Below are 16,772 nucleotides of genomic sequence, written 5' to 3' on the forward strand. Positions count from 1 at the left end.
CACAGGAGCCTAATAATTTTAAACAATGACATAAGCTATATTATCAAGCTTCTAGGATCTAATTGCACAGTAAGTATATGCATGTGCATACCGGCATATTCCCAGCTCATCTTTGTGCGTTTTGGCTTTTTTTGCACAGTAGATGGGGCTGTCAAACTTGGCCTGGGAGCTGGGTGGGCTGTTGTCTGCTTTCCTCTTTTTGACCTCCTTGGTACCTTTCTTTGGCACATTGTTGCTTCTGGCATCCTCCTCACTGATGAGCTCTCCATCCACAGATGGCTTAATGCTTCGTTTTCCCTCGACGCTTTCCTTCCCTCCTCCAGCTGTTCGGCTCTGCTGCTTCCTACTATGAGGGTATTGACCGCTTTCCTGTATGAAAGAACACGCAGAGGACTGTGGAGCCACATTAAACATCACACAGGTAGATAGATATGAACAGAGCTGAAAAATGAATAGCAAAAAACCCAGAACAACAACACACACACACAAAAAAAGAATATTGGCTCTATGATCAATCCCTCAGGGGACGCTGATGTACCTTTGACTCACAAGCTGGACAAAACCAGTCCCCATCAGGCACTGTATTGATCTTGGGTTTATGGCAGTAAGTGTGGCAGCCTCTATCACAGCCATCACAGAGTAAGAGCAGCTCTTCATTATCTCCTTTTTGACAGAACTGGCAGTGCTGGAAACAACAGCAACAAACGGTGCAGGCAAATGAGCATCCCTCTTTAAAAATTGTAATAGATTACCCCAACTGGTTTAATTAAAGCTAAAACAGATTAGTGAGATACTGAAAAAGATTATAAAAAATAGTGATTTATTGTGAATGAGATATATAACTGCTACCAAATCTTTCCTGCATTTAAACCTTCTCCAGAGCTTTAACCAGCTATCTGTGCCATCCTGCGTTGGTATCCTTGGCTGTTTTTAAGAAGGCTTGTATATTTTTAAATTAGTTTTCTTGAAACTGAATGAGAAGCTATGGAAACTATGCAGCTTATAAGACTGCATGGTGACTCTTATTATATGCGATCAAATAAGGTAAACAAATCTGTGATGAAGAGAGAGAGAAACGTGCAGTGAAAGCAGGTGACACTAACCACTTTCATGATGGCTCGTTCCCAGGCAATGGATTTCTGCAGCTGCTGAATGCAGAGTGACAGCTGAGCTGAGCTGCGGACTTGACCGAGGGATTTGCGCCACAGTCTCATCCCAGGAGCCACCTCCTCCTCACTGCTTAAAAGGTCACGGAAAGTAAGACCACTTGTAAAATTAACTGAGAAACATGAGAACAAGTCAATTGTACAAAAAAAAAAGTTGCAAGTTCTTCTTTCTGGTGTCCTGAATCTTGCATTATTTTCTACTTCTAATACAAAGACAGGCAAGGTGGCCTGTGTCTGACAAGTGGTATTTTAAGATCTCGTAAAGTACCTTCGCTCAATGTTCCTCTCAAGTTCTGCCAGCCTGGTGACCGCTATGTCAAGGGGATTGTTGGGCCGCCGCACCATAGAGCCAGGAACATCTTCTTGACTGGTGTCTCTCTCTCTTTTGTTTTCCTGAGCCAGGGAAGAGAAGGGCTTGTGCTCATGATAGACCAGATCCTTACTGTCAGACTGGGGCTCAGGGTGCATCCAACCCTGACAGAGATATCAGGGAAATATGGCCATCACAACACCTTATTTTAATCACACAGGTATATATATTAAAGAAAATTTCAATGGCCTTTCCGAGGAAATAATTAGAATAAACGCTGAGGTTTTCTAAACAGCTGAAATGCTCGTCACTACCTTGACCTGCAGGCTGGCGGAGATGACTTTCCTCTCCAGAGCTTCAACCTGTCGCAGCAGGCGAATGTCCACCTCCATGGCCTTCTCCTCAACACACCAGCTCTCCACTGCCTCCTTGCTTACCTCCTGCTTTTCCATCCCTGTCACACCAATAGCTGCCACCAAATATGTATGAAAACATTAAAGCAAACTGCTTTCTAAGGAACGCTTTTAAAAAAGAAATTCCATAGCCAAATGTGTCACATCACATTAAAAACTCAAATAATAATACTTTTAAAAATCATGAAATGCTGAATGTCTGCTGACTCTCAAAGGAAATGTGAACCCACCATCTTTGCTGTTCTCACAGAGCTTGGTCATATGCTCCATATGCTTTTGGATCTGTTTCTGCAAGGCCTTCTCTCTGATGCCCCGGCAATGGAGGGTCTTGACCAGACCGTGCAGGTTCTCCATGTCAGACACACTCCACCAGCCATGCAGCATTTCTGGAAACACACACAAATTGGAGAAGTGACTGTGCTTTTCAATTTTAGCAACATTTGTTTGTTCGACTGACAATCGCCACGGCATATTCTGTTGCTGTCTGGGCAATAGATATGTTCAGTCCAGCATATCTGATTTGTGCATACTGGCAGCGTGCCGTTCTTACCCTCTGGGATGGGCCGAGGATAAGGGTAGTCTTGGGTTTTGGCCCCCTCTATGGCAGCATATGAGGCACAAGTGGACTTGTCACTTGGGGACTCTGAGGTCTCGCACTTGTTGATAGAGTTATTTTCCAGAAAAGAGGCCTCATTTCCATGACCCTCTGCATGCTGTGAAGCTAGATCCACCATAGGGGGTAGAGGTGTGCCAGAGAAGGGCAGGCTGGGACTTGCCACTGAGCTAGACATGTCATGCTGTGTCAGTCTGCCTTCATGAATGCCAGACTTTACTTGCTGAGAATAAAAATGCATACACTCAGAATTATGATCAGATTACAGTTTTATTCCAATGCCACATGCATGGTCCAACAAAGGAAAAATTGTGATGTAATGTGGACTAATTCTTGCAACACTTATCAGCGCTCTAAAAACTCATGAACTGATCCTTCTATCTGAGATGGAGATGCATTATTGTTATCCACCAACCTGAAAGATAGGCAATTCTGTGTTACTGATCCCAGGAGTAGTGTTGTAGCTATCTGTAGCTGAGGGATTAGTGGAGAGGAAAGAGGGGGATTTGGTTCTGATGGGTTGTGGAGAAGAGGAGGAAACTGTTGGACTGGAACCAGAGGTCACTGAGGACTCGTCGCAGGGAGAGCGAGGAAATAGGCTAAACCACTGGCTGCTTTTTTCAGTCAGTGTCTTGGACAGCTGGTCATAATGAAGGCTGGACTGAGGACTCTGGGTCACCCAGTGAATGCTTTTCAGCTGAGTAGCACTGAGCAGAAATGGCACCGCAGTGTCCAATTTATCCATCAGACCCTGCTGAGTAGGGACTATCTGTGAGGCAGGATACGAAGGATAAGAAGCCGTGGTGGGGACTTTAAAAGAATGACTGTTCTGTGTATTGATGTCTGAATCTTGACCCATTTTGCCTACTTCTAGAAGTTTGCTGAGCTTAGATAAAGAGCCAGGTTTTTGGAGGAAGAGATTGTCTTTGTCCTGCTGGCTAGCTGTATCATTGTCTGTGCTCTGTGTGGAGCTGGAGACCACCGGCTTTGTCTGTTCCAACTGCTCCCCTTTTACTCTGATCACCTCAGTAGCCCACTGTCTTCTTCTCTCCTCCTCCTCCACTTCACAGCCTAAGTAACATAAAATGAAAATAATGTCAAAAACAAAAAAGAAATCAGTAAGGATTTTGATCCTAAACACATTAAACAACGACCAAAGGAGACATCGGTTTTGTTTTGCACCTTCACTGCTCTCAGTGCCTTCAACAAAAATGCCACTGCACTGTGGAAGGACCCAGTAACGCCGCTTGTATCTGTCCTGGCCAATCATCACAGAGCGCAGTAAGTGGGAGGAGTCAAACAGCTTCTGTCTAATCTGACTCTGTTGCTAGAGAGACACAAAGTTCAGGAAGTTATTAACCCACTCACACAGAACCTGGGAGTGGTAACAGAGAGAAAAAACATTATGAAGGCCACATTTTACTACACTAAGCACACAAAATTCCAATTGCATGTGTGAATTTCAACAGGACTCTTCTAATTTGTAACCACAAACCAAGTGTACAGGGAGACCCATGTTCCTATAGGAAACTAAAGGCTAATTTATGAAAATTGTTTTGTTGCTCAGTACTTATCTTACTAACCGAGTTTTGCTTATGTTGCTTATGAGTCATTGCTGTGTTAAGTTTGAATCACTGAACATGTTTGAAGTTCAGTGGTCGATGCTGTGCACTTCATGCTGGTTTGTTATAATAGATCCTCATATTACATTTTATTTCTGGCAAACAAATCAGTCAAAATATGAGAATAAAATGCAACATGTGACTGTTAAGTACTCAAAATAATAATCTGTAAATTGTAACCAATTATTTCCTGGGTTCACCTAGTAGCATTTCAACCATTCAGTGTAGTTAAATGCTACCTTGATGTGTGCACATCTTTTTATTATTATTTTTCTACCACTCCTGGGTACTTTACATTTATGAGTAATTCTTGAGATTGGGGTTTCATTTACCTTGTATGTTTTCTCAATCTGTTTCTCAAGTTCCTCGATGCTGGCAGAGCGTACACTGTCATCCTACATGGAAAAAAAAGTGGACTATTGCCATAATCAGCACAGATTTAGTCAGAGGCTCAAGTTAACAGCATTATGTTTCCACTGACCTCCTCTTCACATATGTCTGTTTTCTTTCCTCTTTTTCCACCTGCTTCTTCTTCCTCCTCCTCCTCGTCATCTCTTTGGTCTTCACTGTCATCGTCCTCATCTTCCTCTTCTTCACTGTCCCCTTCTTTCCTCTTGGATTTGTTTTGAACACTGGCGAGCACAAAGGCATGGTTGTTCTCTCCTGCCCAACTGTTGTCTTTCTTCCCCGTCTTCTTGGTGTGGATACTCCTCAGTCTTTCAAAAAAAGGAAGAAAAAAAAAGAAGAAAAAAAAAAAACAACATAGGAAAAAAGTAAGTGCTGGTCACAAAATGTCCAAGTGCATGCACGAGAATCTTTGAACAACAGCCGAAATCACGTATACTTACTTCCGAAGCTTTCCCTCAACAACCCACTTATCCTTCCTCAGGTTGGTCATATAATCTATGTTTTTGTCGATCTCACTGAAAAACATAAAAAAAAAAATTAAAAAAAAATGTTGAAACCGACATTTCGGTGACCTTTTTGTGCAAGAGGATGAGGCATTTTCAATGCATTGCAGTGTGCACCAGATGTGCTTCAAAGTGTAGAGCTAATAAAAAATTGATGCCACGTAGTTTGATGCAACCTTGTGAAACTGTCAATCAGGCCACGATTTGTCATATTCCTTTTAATACTTCAGCTATTTCATTAAAACTGAAGACTCCATGAATAAAACAAGCCTGAATGTTCCACTCTCAGGCACAGAAAGAAAATTAACACACACTCGTCTGGCTGAGTGGTGCGACACAAGGAGACCAAGACCAAGGAGCTCATCGTGGACTACAGGAGGAATGCTGACCCACGTTCACCCATCTACATTAAGGGGACAGCTGTGGAGCGTGTGAGCAGCTTCAAGTTCCTGGGAGTCCACATCTCCGAGGATCTCATCTGGACGACCAACTGCTCCAAGCTGGTCAAGAAGGCTCATCAGCGCCTCTTCTTCTTGAGGACTCTGAGGAAGAACCACCTGTCCTCAGACATCCAGGTGAACTTCTATCGCTGTACCATCGAGAGCATCCTGACCAACTGTATAACAGTCTGGTACGGGAACTGCTTTGCCTCGGACCGGAAGGCGTTGCAGAGGGTTGTGAAAACTGCCCAATGCATCGCCGGAGCACCACTTCCTGCCATAAAGGACATCTACAGGAAGCGGTGTCTGAAAAGGGCTGGGACAATCATCAAAGACCCCAGTCACCCATCACATGGACTCTTCACCCTCCTGCCCTCTGGGAGGCGCTACAGGAGCCTCCGGACTAAGACCACCAGGTACCGGAACAGCTTCTTCCCCACAGCTGTCAGACTCCTGAACTCTGCCTCCTGACATCTGACCCACGTTAACACATGGACTGGACATACACACACCCACAACCAGCTACACACACAATGGACAACTGTACCCTCAAACACACAATAATAACATGCATGTACAGCCTGTACATACTTACAGTTATAGCATATTCATAACATACATAAGTAACCTACATACTTCATACCATGTACATTATAACATACCATAATAGACCCATTTCTATAATATACTCACATATCGATATTATTGCTAATATATATTTGTAATACATCTATATCATGGCTAAAGCACTTCTGGATGGATGCAAACTGCATTTCGTTGCCTTGTACCTGTGACATGTGCAATGACAATAAAGTTGAATTCTATTCTATTCTATTCTATTCTATTCTATAAGATGCAAACCCTTAAAGGAAGCATTTACTTCAATGGTTATTAAGTTTACTATTTATGATTATTATTATTTTTTTAGGTGGGGTGAAATGAAAACACTGACATCATGAATTTAAGTTGGAGGCAGGGCACTCACCTGATCACAGCCTTACTGCAGCAAAGCTCATTTACCAGGAATGCTAAAACAGAGGCCTTCTGTGACGGACTGTGGGCTTGGAAAGGCTTAGTCCTGAGACTAAAAGCCAGCATGGCCACCTCTTTCTGTTCAGAGTGACCCTCCATGTAGATCTGCAGAATCTCAGACACATTGTCCCGGTTGATCTCCACATTAGTCAAGTGGTCCCCCAAGATGGTTTTGCTCTTTAAAAAAAATGAAATAAAAACAAAATCAGTAAGCTTACATGAAACTTCCTTTTTATGTTCTGTAGCCTTACGCAAAAAATAAATAAATAAATAAATAAATAAATAAATAAATAAATAAATAAATAAATAAACCACAATATTGTAGGTGTCTGATAGAAAACTGTCCTTTCAAGCAATTATCCCTTCCTGATGTTAAGTGCTTAAGTGTCTCACAGGATGTGTCACATCTGGGATGTGCAGATTATTAAGTCACACTCTGTATATCTCTCTTGGCATGCACACAACAGCTTTTTAGGAGAACATTTAAGTACAGTCAATCAAAGAAATGTTTATATCCAACTACACAATAATGTGGAATGGTCTGGGGAGGAATTAAATTTGTGATTTAAAACTAAAATGGGGCATAAGTACAATAATTACCCACCTAAAGACTTTAGATCTCTGAAGTTAAAAACACATATGGAGCAAATAGCTTGGGTCTTGTTTACAAGGTAAGCTGCTGCCAACATTTCCTTATACATTTATACGTGTCTACTGTCACTGCTGTCAATTCTTTAGTTATTACAGCTCACTCAGCATTGTAATAACCAAATCCGTGAGAATGCAATATTTAAAAATCAGAAACACCACATTTTAAAGGGACACAGTAGCATGTCTGTGCTGTATGTCTGTGTGTGTTATTTACACCACAGGAAGCGTTTACACTTCCAAAAATCCAAACTGCAATTACAACAACAGATTCACCTTGTGACCTGCAGGTACCCCAGGATCACACACAGCTGCAGAGAGCATGGTCACCAACAGGTCCTGGACCTTTTCCATATTTTCCGCAATGTTCAGTAACCCTTCTTGAAGGTCACCTATAGTGAGCGGGTCTGAATTTAAATCCAGTCCCAGCACCTTTCCAAAGCTGTGCAGAAACTGCAAAACCATCAGGCAGTTAGAGAAGGTGCTTCCTGCTAATACCAGACCAGGGATACGGGACAACTCTGGAAGAGGCTGTAAAGAAATGCAAATAAAAACGTAAAGTATGATAAAACCTACACAGAAATTATACACAAAACTATACAACTATAATAGTTACTGGATTGCAGTTTATAAAACATTATTGCAAACTGCTCTGATTTTGAAATTAAAAATGGGGTGCATGTTCCAAGACATATTTTAGTGAAGGACTAGTTTGAACACTTGGTCAATGTTATAACACGAGCAGCCACACGGTGGCACTGTTTTAACCCTTTTCATGAATTCCAGATGCTTTAAATGATCTTAAACATCTGTTTTGTTACAGATTGTGAAACAATTATACCATAAACCACCAAAAGCAGTTCTAATCTTTGAGGATGTGCACAGCTCCAATAATGATTATACTGGTTGATAACTATATCAAAATAATCACTGGACTGGTGGGAAATCTGCTCTTTCAGACAAATGGACACTATTCAAGACGGATATATGAACTCTTATTTCTATTTGCCAACATCTCAGCCAACATTAACACAGAGTGTGTATACCTTATGATCCACTAAACACATGTCCTCATTTGGCTTCTTCAGCTCCTTTGCTTTTTCCAGTTCTAGTCTTCTGAGCTCCAGTTTCCTTTCCTTGTTCAACTGTTTCTCATCTTTCTTTTCTTTTTTCAGACGTTCCTTCTCCTAAAGGAAAGTTAAATCCTTACAAACAATATACTTATATTTACACTGATTTACAAAGTGAAGAACAAAAAAAGAAAAGAAAAAAGAAATGCTTTTAGGATCACCATGTGCTTTCTTGTACTGTGTACTGCATTACTGAATGAATGAATTTATAATTTTATTTTCATGTCTGGTCATTTACATGGCCAGTTCCTCATGAAATTATTCAGTCATAAACAGACCGCACATGATGTTCCACGAGATGCTCAACAAAACAACAAGCACAAACACAATCCAACAAACACATGAGTCTAAGAATGAAATTTATTTTATTCTTCACCTCTTATATTCAGTCACACCTCATGTTATGTGCACACAGAGGGACCACAACACCATATTCAACAGATTTCCTCAACCCATCTTTGTGTGCAGTTAGTCTAACACAGCATTTACACTTCTCCACATCCTTCTTCTTAAGAACATGTCTATTCTGACAGGAGTGGTCTCTTCCAGGATGATAACACTCTCAGCCACAAGTCAAAAAGGGTTACTAAATAATTTAACCATGATGTAGACCACATGGTAAGGCCTTCAACAGATCCCAAAATAACGAGATACCTGTGAGAGATTGTTTCAAATAATAGTGCACAATCAGAAGAAACTGGAAGTAAAGGTTGTTTTTTTTTTTGTTTTTTTATTTCTCTAAAAGAAGAACAGATTTTGGGAATCGGTGGCAAAATTAACTTTTGTTTTAAAGCCCTTCTGGCGTTATGTGATACTAGGGGTGCAACGATACTCATATCGATATTGAACCGTTCGATACAGTGCTTTCGGTTCGGTACGCATATGTATCAAACAATAAAATTTTTTAAATTTATTTGATCAACTTTTCATCTGACGATGCTGTCTGTGTTGAGAGCTCAGTGGATCTGCGTTCGACTACTCCGCCTAGGCTGCACTGTCGAGCACAGATCCACTGAGCGCAGCGCAAGCTAGCAAGACAGAAGCTAAGCTCTCGTTGCAACATGGCAAATTGAACCTCCTGCACCCTCATTCAGATCTGGCCTTTGGAACTATTTTGGTCTTCATGTGAAGTATGACCCTGATGGTAAGCGCGTCATGGACAAAAGTAAAACAGTATGTTGGATGTGCCACGCAATGCTCAATTACATGGGTGGGAACTACTGCGTTAGCGCAGTTTGCCCGTTAACGTGTTGACGCCGTCCAGCCCCACGCACGGGGCGATCCGCGGTAGCTCGTTAACGGAGATTTGCCGTGTTGTGGCGTTAACGTCATTTCAGATTAACGCTGACAGCACTAGTGGGAACAAAATGAATATCACTGCACATTTACTCCGACATCATCCTAGTGCAAAGACAAGTGGAAGCAGACAAAAAACAACAAGCACGCATGCTACAAACTTTACCCGAGTCATTTAGACAGCCGTTAGCACATGATTCTCCTTATGGGGACCTGATATGTTTAATATGCTGCTGAGAATATAGCCCATTTTAATAAATTAATTTTAATAAATGACAAATTAAAGCATGAACATTTTTTTGTATTGAAAAAAATATCGAACCGTGACACCAAAGTATCGAACCGAACCGTGAATTTTGTGTATCGTTGCACGCCTATGCCCCTGTACATATGGTACTATGTCCCATCATAGCAGACTGCTGAACTTTCCTTGTTTCACTCATCCTTCCTTCAGCAAGTCTGCAAAAACAAGCTGTGATACATCAGCAGTTACTCACCTCCGCCTTCTTGCGGGCCTCGACAGCCTTCATGAGTATCATGTGCTGCCTGCGTCTTTCCCTCTCCTGGTAGAACACAGACGCGCAGATTATATCATTTTCAAAGAAAGATTTGTTCACAGATGTCATTCCTGATGACACGCACAAAGACGTAACAGTCGGCGCATGTTGCACATTGTACATTGTATGGAACGGTTAAACAAAATGGGACACGGCGATAAACAAAGCAAATGAGGGCAGTGATGCATACACAAAGCATAAGCTCAGTGTTAGACACAGCCATTACAAAATTAATCTGAGCGTGTTGGCGAGAAGCAGGCTGAGAGTTTTAACCGCAAGCAGCAGATATTGTTTTGCAGCGACGAGCAAAATAATGAATGCATCTCCACTAAACTGATGAACCACATCATATTAAAGTACCAAGACATCATGGAGATTATATATTATTATTGCTGCATATCTATACAATCATATACGCATAAAAAGGACGAAAGCAGACACATGACATCGTTTCAAAACAAACAGTGCAATAGAAATATTTATTAGAGTGCGTTGCATTCATTCGTGATCATTCTGGGCAGATAATGGATGTGTGTATCTGAGAGATCAATAGTGCAGACATAAGCGGTGCACTGTACTGGAAAAGCCATGCAGACGGATGTTGTTTGACTACAGCAAAAACTAGGAGTTAACCATTGTTGCGATGGCAGCCATATAACACAACACATTCACAATACGTTGTCAAAACACACAGAAGCATACTCATACCATATCTAGTCTATGTCTCTCCAACTCCTGGCAGAAAGAGTTGTCAAAATATTAAGAAACAGAAAAATTACACATTACAAAAAAATTGAAACTAATATAAGAAATTTCCAACGCGGGTGACTTGGGCAACAATACCTGGTGCTTCAGTATGACGGCTTGTAGTCTTCGCATCTCCCTCTCCTTTACAAACAAAATTAGTTCAAGTGGAAAGGAAACATAACACACATAATCATGTGTTCATTTATACATGCGTGTGCAATGCAGTGCTTTTTAAACTACAAGGCAAAAACCAAAAACATTACGTAAGCAGCGACAGACGTTCAAATCAAAACAAAGGTTAGCTCATTAACCTCCTCTCACCTTGTTACGTTTCTCAGCTTCCAGTATCCTGGCACTCGCCGCCGCTTCCCTTTTTTTTCTCTTTTCCTGCAAGCGCAAAACAGACCCGATGCACTCATTCAAGCACAAACAAAAGATGCTATTAACTGAAGCAAACCTTTGAGATATCTATCAGATGCTTTTGACTAATATATTGACTCATTTTCAACTAAGACATCACACAGAGAAAACTTTAAAACTGAGTGATTTCCTTGTTACATCCAAGATTGCCGTTTGTCAGTCTACTTAAAGCCAGCGGCTCCCTGATAATATCAAATCTAACAGACTGAAATCTTGAGCAATCTCAATGAGATAATTATTTCCTCCCATTAAGACTGAAAGACAAAATGGCAGTGGTTATTATTAAACACCAGCAGGCAGTGAGAATAAATTAAGCAAAATTTCTATCAGTAATTATAGCCCCAATGAAATCCTGTTAAGAGCCACTTGCCAAGCGTGTCAACTGAAATTTGATTTATGAAGGCTAAAATATTCACAGCTTCTATTAGTGAGGGAATGCAAAGTAGGTATTTCACCTAGCCACGGTAAACTCTGGTCCACCTCTTTCTTAATGAAATACTGTATTTTGCATTAAGCTCCAGCATGGTCTGAGGAGATTTTCATATTCAATGGCACTTTTTGCAAAAAACCAATTAAGCATTAGTCACATGTACTGACTAAAAGTAGGACCACATAATTTAGGAATAGCCTTTGGTTGCTTTTTTTTCTTCCTATAAATCCTATCAACAGCAGAGAGGAAGTGTTTAAGAATGTTTCTGCAATAACTTTCAGGACAAACCTCAAGAATTTGCTGTGCACGGAGTTCTTTCTCCATACGAATTTGCTGAATGCGCTTGATCTTCTCCTGGTAAAAGGATGAGGGCGAGATCAAATGAATTAACTATTAAGTCATGCATGTTATAGAGCGGTGGAGGGGAGCACGGTGCGGGGGTGAAGACGTACAGTGGCTCTATGCAGATGAGAAAGGTGCAGCATTGTGGAGAACAGCAACTTTCTTGTACGGTTTCAAAGCTATTCAAGTGTGCTTAAAACCTTTTCACCTTGGAGTGTGTAAAGAGCAGAGTGGCTCAAGCTCTGCGTGGAAAATTAAACATAAATCCTTACTTGCTGTTTAAGAATCTTCAGCTGTTCCCTCTTTTTCCTCCTCTCCTCAGCAGCCATTATTGCTGAAAAACACATGAAAATCTGATCTGCACAAAGCACGTCATCTAGTGTTTCAAATGAGTCTGATTTGACGACAGAAGTTTACCTTGTTGTTTTTTTGCCTCCTTTGCGGCTTGCGCTATAGCCTGTTTCTCTAGTTTTCTCATCATTTTGATCTGAGCTGCCTGTCGTGCTATTTCTGCAACATGATGAAATATAAAATATGAAGCATGAAATCACACGTGCCGTAAGGTCCTCAAAATATTAGAAAAACCTGACCCACACATACCTGCCAAATCACTCTAAACAACCTACAGAGACAGTTTTTTGTGACAAGCTAACTGGAGAATTTAAACACTGCCATAAATGCAAACAACAGAGTAGGCTGATTTTAAAGGTGTAATCACAACTGGAAGTTTAGGTCGGAGACTAAGAGTCAAACCCATTTGTGGCTGTCCAATAAGACAACAAATCTTGTTGACAGCAAATCAAACAGCAAAACACTTGATATGTCTTTAAGCATGAAGTAGGAACAGTTACCAGGTTTATAAAAGGCATATAAATACAGACAAAGCCTACTGTTTTCAAACAAGATTTTTGATGTGAAGCCTGCCTCGATCACGAGATTTTCAAGCATTTTTAAAGACCTGAAATTTTAATCTGTCAAATTTAAGACAAATGGCCCAAAAAGATGGACAAATTGAGGAAATGCAGGACTGTTGCCATCCATCCCAGGCATGAGAGCCTTGCGAAGATCACACCGAGATCAAAACACGCAATCCCTGAAAGCAGTAAAAAGTAAAAAGCAGTCGAAGTGTAACAGGCAATACCAGCAGAAAACCACAAATGAAACCACTGGACACCAATAAAAACACAGCAGTGCAAAAAGCTTAACTGGATGCTTCACATTTCTTTGTGTACATTCTGTGTAGAAAAGGCCCAACTGAGGCAAAAATGTCTCAGTTGTGACAAAAAAAAAAACCCAAAACCTTTTTTTGCACGTTATCAATGTTTGGAGGACCATATGCCATTGTGCACTCCCAAATGTGAAACATGGTGAAGGGAGCAATGTAGTCTGAAAGCTGTTCCGCTACCTCAACTGGAAAAAGGAAGATCAAGGCACTTAAGTAAATCAAACAGGGACTGAATGGAAAAGAACCATGTTCATATTTTGGAAAGCCATGTCAGAGTCCAGATCTCAACCCAGCTGAGATGCTGTGACATGAACTGATCAATCAGAAAATGCTGATGAACTCTAACAGTTCTGCAGGCAGGAATGGTCAAACTTCATCCTCACTGTTCTGGAACTAAGCTATAAGAAAACGTGATGGAGGCCTTTGCACCTAAAGGACATTTTCCAAATTAAGACGTTCAAAGTTTACCCACTTCTTCCAGCTTGCACTGACTTTAAAACAACTTCTAATGCTAATAGTTATTATCAGTAACATGGAAAGCTGCATGAAAACTGATAATTTAGTTAGACTTTAACTATAATTTAAACTCTGAAGTTAATTAAAATTACTGTGAAGAAATTTCTGATAAGAATTCTGGGTTCCCAAAAGGTTATCAATGATTTCTGAGTCTCCTGGCAGTCTAAAGCCCACCTTTAACAGGTGCCATGGAAACATTTTTCCACGTTAACTGACCTTGAGCTTCCAGCTTACGAAGTAACTTGGCATCAGAGACATCTTGGAAGTTATTTTCACCACCATTTAGAGGATAAGGTTTCCACTGTATAGCCCCAGTGCTATCACCTGTCGGCTGGTGCTCAGACTTTGTGCGCCGGCTGCGCCTCCCATCCATCGCTATGATGCTGGGAGCAATCTCATCCTCAGCCAGTAGGAACCACTGTAAACCCTGGGTAATTTGAAGTAGATACAAGCAGAAGGATAAAAATGGCTAGCTTAGCGCTATAAACTCCATATACAGGGTCATTTTGATTTTAGTCCATTTCTATAACCTTCCAAAGATGCTGGGTTTAAAAATGCGACTTTCACATAAATTTATTTGCAATTTTCTGATTAGCTGAAATGTTCTGCAAAATCAGCACTGAGAGGCTAAAATTAACAAAAGCTACTAACTGTACACCAAAGATTGCACATATAATAATCACTGTTGTTACTGTGAGCTCACGTCTGCAAGAAACGAACATGAAAAGGTAGAAGCCTTTACCTCGGGCCCTTCTCTGGCTTCATAGAAATCCCCAACTTTAATTTTTGTACTAAAGCTGAAGTTGTCTCGTGAGATTTCAGTTATTCCATTCCTGATTAAGTACTGCAGACAAAAGAATAACACACACTAATTAATCCATAGGTAGGAACCACCAAATGTTACATAATCCTTCAACAGTCTGATTAGTACATGCAATCATTAAAAGCTCTAAATCCACTTCTCAGAAAATACCACTACCTTCACTACATCAGGATACTGTCGGAGCTTTTTCCCACACGGTGCAAAGTAAGCCACCTCGCCTTGTAGACGCCCCGCTACAGTCCTGATGCGTGTCTCTCTCTGCCACCTGAATGGAAAAAACAAAACAAAAAGACACCGAGTAAAACATAGTTAATATAGAATTGATGCTCACAGTGTAGTCTGTGGCCTTGTTGTTCACCAGAGTGTAAATAAATGGTCACTGGCTAGCCCAGCAGTTCCCATGAGCTCCACTGGACTACAGCTTACAGAAAACACATGTAGGATCGTATCCCAGACAGCAAAACTAGGCTGAAATATAGCTTTGCGGCCTCTGCTTCCCGTGAACCTGGTAATGAAAAACATCCCTACAAGATGAAAGGCTGTCCTCGTTCAAGCCTGCAGAATTTGTGGGCAGGGAGCTGCTAATGTTGCATGTCTGTTTTGAGGCTGGATGCAATTAAACCCCAACTGCTGTCCAACTGACAGGCCTCATTTAATTTCCATCCCACTATGATGTATTACTCACAAAGTCCCCAAAGGAGAGAAGGTATATTTTTGTGGTCTGCTTCTATTTGGATATTGATGAAGATGTCACCGCATTCAAATCTGGAAGGTTTTTTTCAGTACCAGCTGCAGTCTTTACCCCACGATTACCACTTTAATCTCCAGTGTGTCTTGTTTACACAAGTCAGCAAAATCTTAAAAGGGAATTCGACAAATAACATGGTAAAGGAGAGAATGATTTGTTAAAAGAATAAATATGTCATATTAATTTAGGTTTAACTGAAAACTCTAATATTTAACTGATGTGGCAGACCTGCAAATATAACTGCACTGTCTGTTGGTGCCCATACTGTGTGTTTTAAGCTGCTCCACCAAGAAAACGTTAGCTGCAGCTGATGTGCGAAAGGTCACTTTTCAGCCATCAGTGAGCTGACATTTTACTTTAACACCTACAGCCTAAACACCAACACTACAGCAAATATGACACTGAGAACAAATTGGGCATGGTCGGAATATCAAACCTTTATCTGGCTCTTTTGATACAAAGTGCAAGCTCAAAATCTCACCCAAACTCAAGAGGCAATCGCAGAACTCTCTCATCCGTAACCCTCCTCCTCCTCCCCGATCCTAGAAAACAGGAGAAATGACTCAGCGCTTTTCTCGCCTTCTGAGGGACCTGAGCAGACCCGCCATCCGTTAAACTATAAATCCTGCTTCAAGGAGACATATTTGATGCCTGTTGTGGCTAACGGTTTTCAGTATTAAACTACAGTCCGCATGTGGGTATCGATACGCAACACCACACAAAACAAAACAGCATTTTAATGTTTTGTAGGAGGGTGCAAACCTCACAGATGCCCCAGAGGTTCAGCAGTACAAGTAGCATATGCAGTATTGAGTAAAATATGCTATATTTTTACTTTACAAGTTTGTTGACAAGATCGTTAATTATATTTTACTTCAAAATGCGTCATCTCCTCTCACTGAAGCTTGAATTGTAGCTGAGTTTCATATCAGATTGATATTTCATCTGGATTATGGATTTATTATTTATTACCTGGCTGCGAAGCAAATGTGAAGGGTGGTGATGGTGCACTTTGTTTGCCCATTGCTCCGGTGCTGGTGGTGGGGCTGAAAAAACTACTATGTAGACTTGGAGGTTTGGTAATCTGGATGTTGAGCAGGGAGGGGGTGGCTGAGAGGCTCGAGGAGGACTTTTGAGTAGACAATGAGGTTTGAGCTAGTTTCAGAGGACTTCTTTCTGCATCGCTATCTGCTTCTGTCTCAACGGACTCCTTGACATCATCCTCAAAGGCATCAGAGTCGCTCCCCAGGATGCTCTCTGACTCTGTGGGGGATTCCAGTGTGCCACATACAGAGAGAGATAAATTATTACCTAATTAACAGTCCACACACATTCAAACCACACTGAGCACAGCTAATTTCCAGGACCTACCTCATATTTCAC

At 41.1% G+C, this 16,772-nt stretch overlaps 1 protein-coding gene across 11 annotated transcripts in view; it reads right to left on the reverse strand.

Annotated features, from left to right (window-relative positions):
• Positions 1-16,772, reverse strand: part of LOC102306673 (bromodomain adjacent to zinc finger domain protein 2B) — a 49,541-nt gene that overhangs the window by 643 nt on the left and 32,126 nt on the right. For 7 of the 11 annotated variants that reach the window (XM_042219197.1, XM_042219203.1, XM_042219198.1 and 4 more), the window contains 27 exons: positions 16,362-16,652; positions 15,871-15,931; positions 14,798-14,906; positions 14,561-14,662; positions 14,035-14,245; positions 12,495-12,587; positions 12,350-12,411; positions 12,024-12,089; positions 11,207-11,272; positions 10,982-11,026; positions 10,847-10,873; positions 10,079-10,144; positions 8,202-8,342; positions 7,432-7,686; positions 6,461-6,684; positions 4,973-5,047; positions 4,606-4,840; positions 4,457-4,519; positions 3,685-3,829; positions 2,918-3,573; positions 2,440-2,725; positions 2,120-2,275; positions 1,791-1,945; positions 1,435-1,640; positions 1,104-1,239; positions 539-685; positions 92-369 (listed from right to left, as the gene is read on the reverse strand). In XM_042219197.1, the coding sequence (XP_042075131.1) occupies positions 92-369; positions 539-685; positions 1,104-1,239; positions 1,435-1,640; positions 1,791-1,945; positions 2,120-2,275; positions 2,440-2,725; positions 2,918-3,573; positions 3,685-3,829; positions 4,457-4,519; positions 4,606-4,840; positions 4,973-5,047; positions 6,461-6,684; positions 7,432-7,686; positions 8,202-8,342; positions 10,079-10,144; positions 10,847-10,873; positions 10,982-11,026; positions 11,207-11,272; positions 12,024-12,089; positions 12,350-12,411; positions 12,495-12,587; positions 14,035-14,245; positions 14,561-14,662; positions 14,798-14,906; positions 15,871-15,931; positions 16,362-16,652 (4,357 nt within the window). The remainder of the gene's footprint in view (positions 1-91; positions 370-538; positions 686-1,103; positions 1,240-1,434; positions 1,641-1,790; positions 1,946-2,119; positions 2,276-2,439; positions 2,726-2,917; positions 3,574-3,684; positions 3,830-4,456; positions 4,520-4,605; positions 4,841-4,972; positions 5,048-6,460; positions 6,685-7,431; positions 7,687-8,201; positions 8,343-10,078; positions 10,145-10,846; positions 10,874-10,981; positions 11,027-11,206; positions 11,273-12,023; positions 12,090-12,349; positions 12,412-12,494; positions 12,588-14,034; positions 14,246-14,560; positions 14,663-14,797; positions 14,907-15,870; positions 15,932-16,361; positions 16,653-16,772) is intronic. The other 4 variants (XM_042219196.1, XM_042219195.1, XM_042219201.1 and 1 more) reach the window with 4 other exon arrangements.

The sequence above is a fragment of the Haplochromis burtoni genome, unplaced genomic scaffold (assembly GCF_018398535.1).
Source record: "Haplochromis burtoni strain Fernald_Lab_line unplaced genomic scaffold, NCSU_Asbu1 Contig_29, whole genome shotgun sequence".
Lineage (NCBI taxonomy): Eukaryota > Metazoa > Chordata > Actinopteri > Cichliformes > Cichlidae > Haplochromis > Haplochromis burtoni.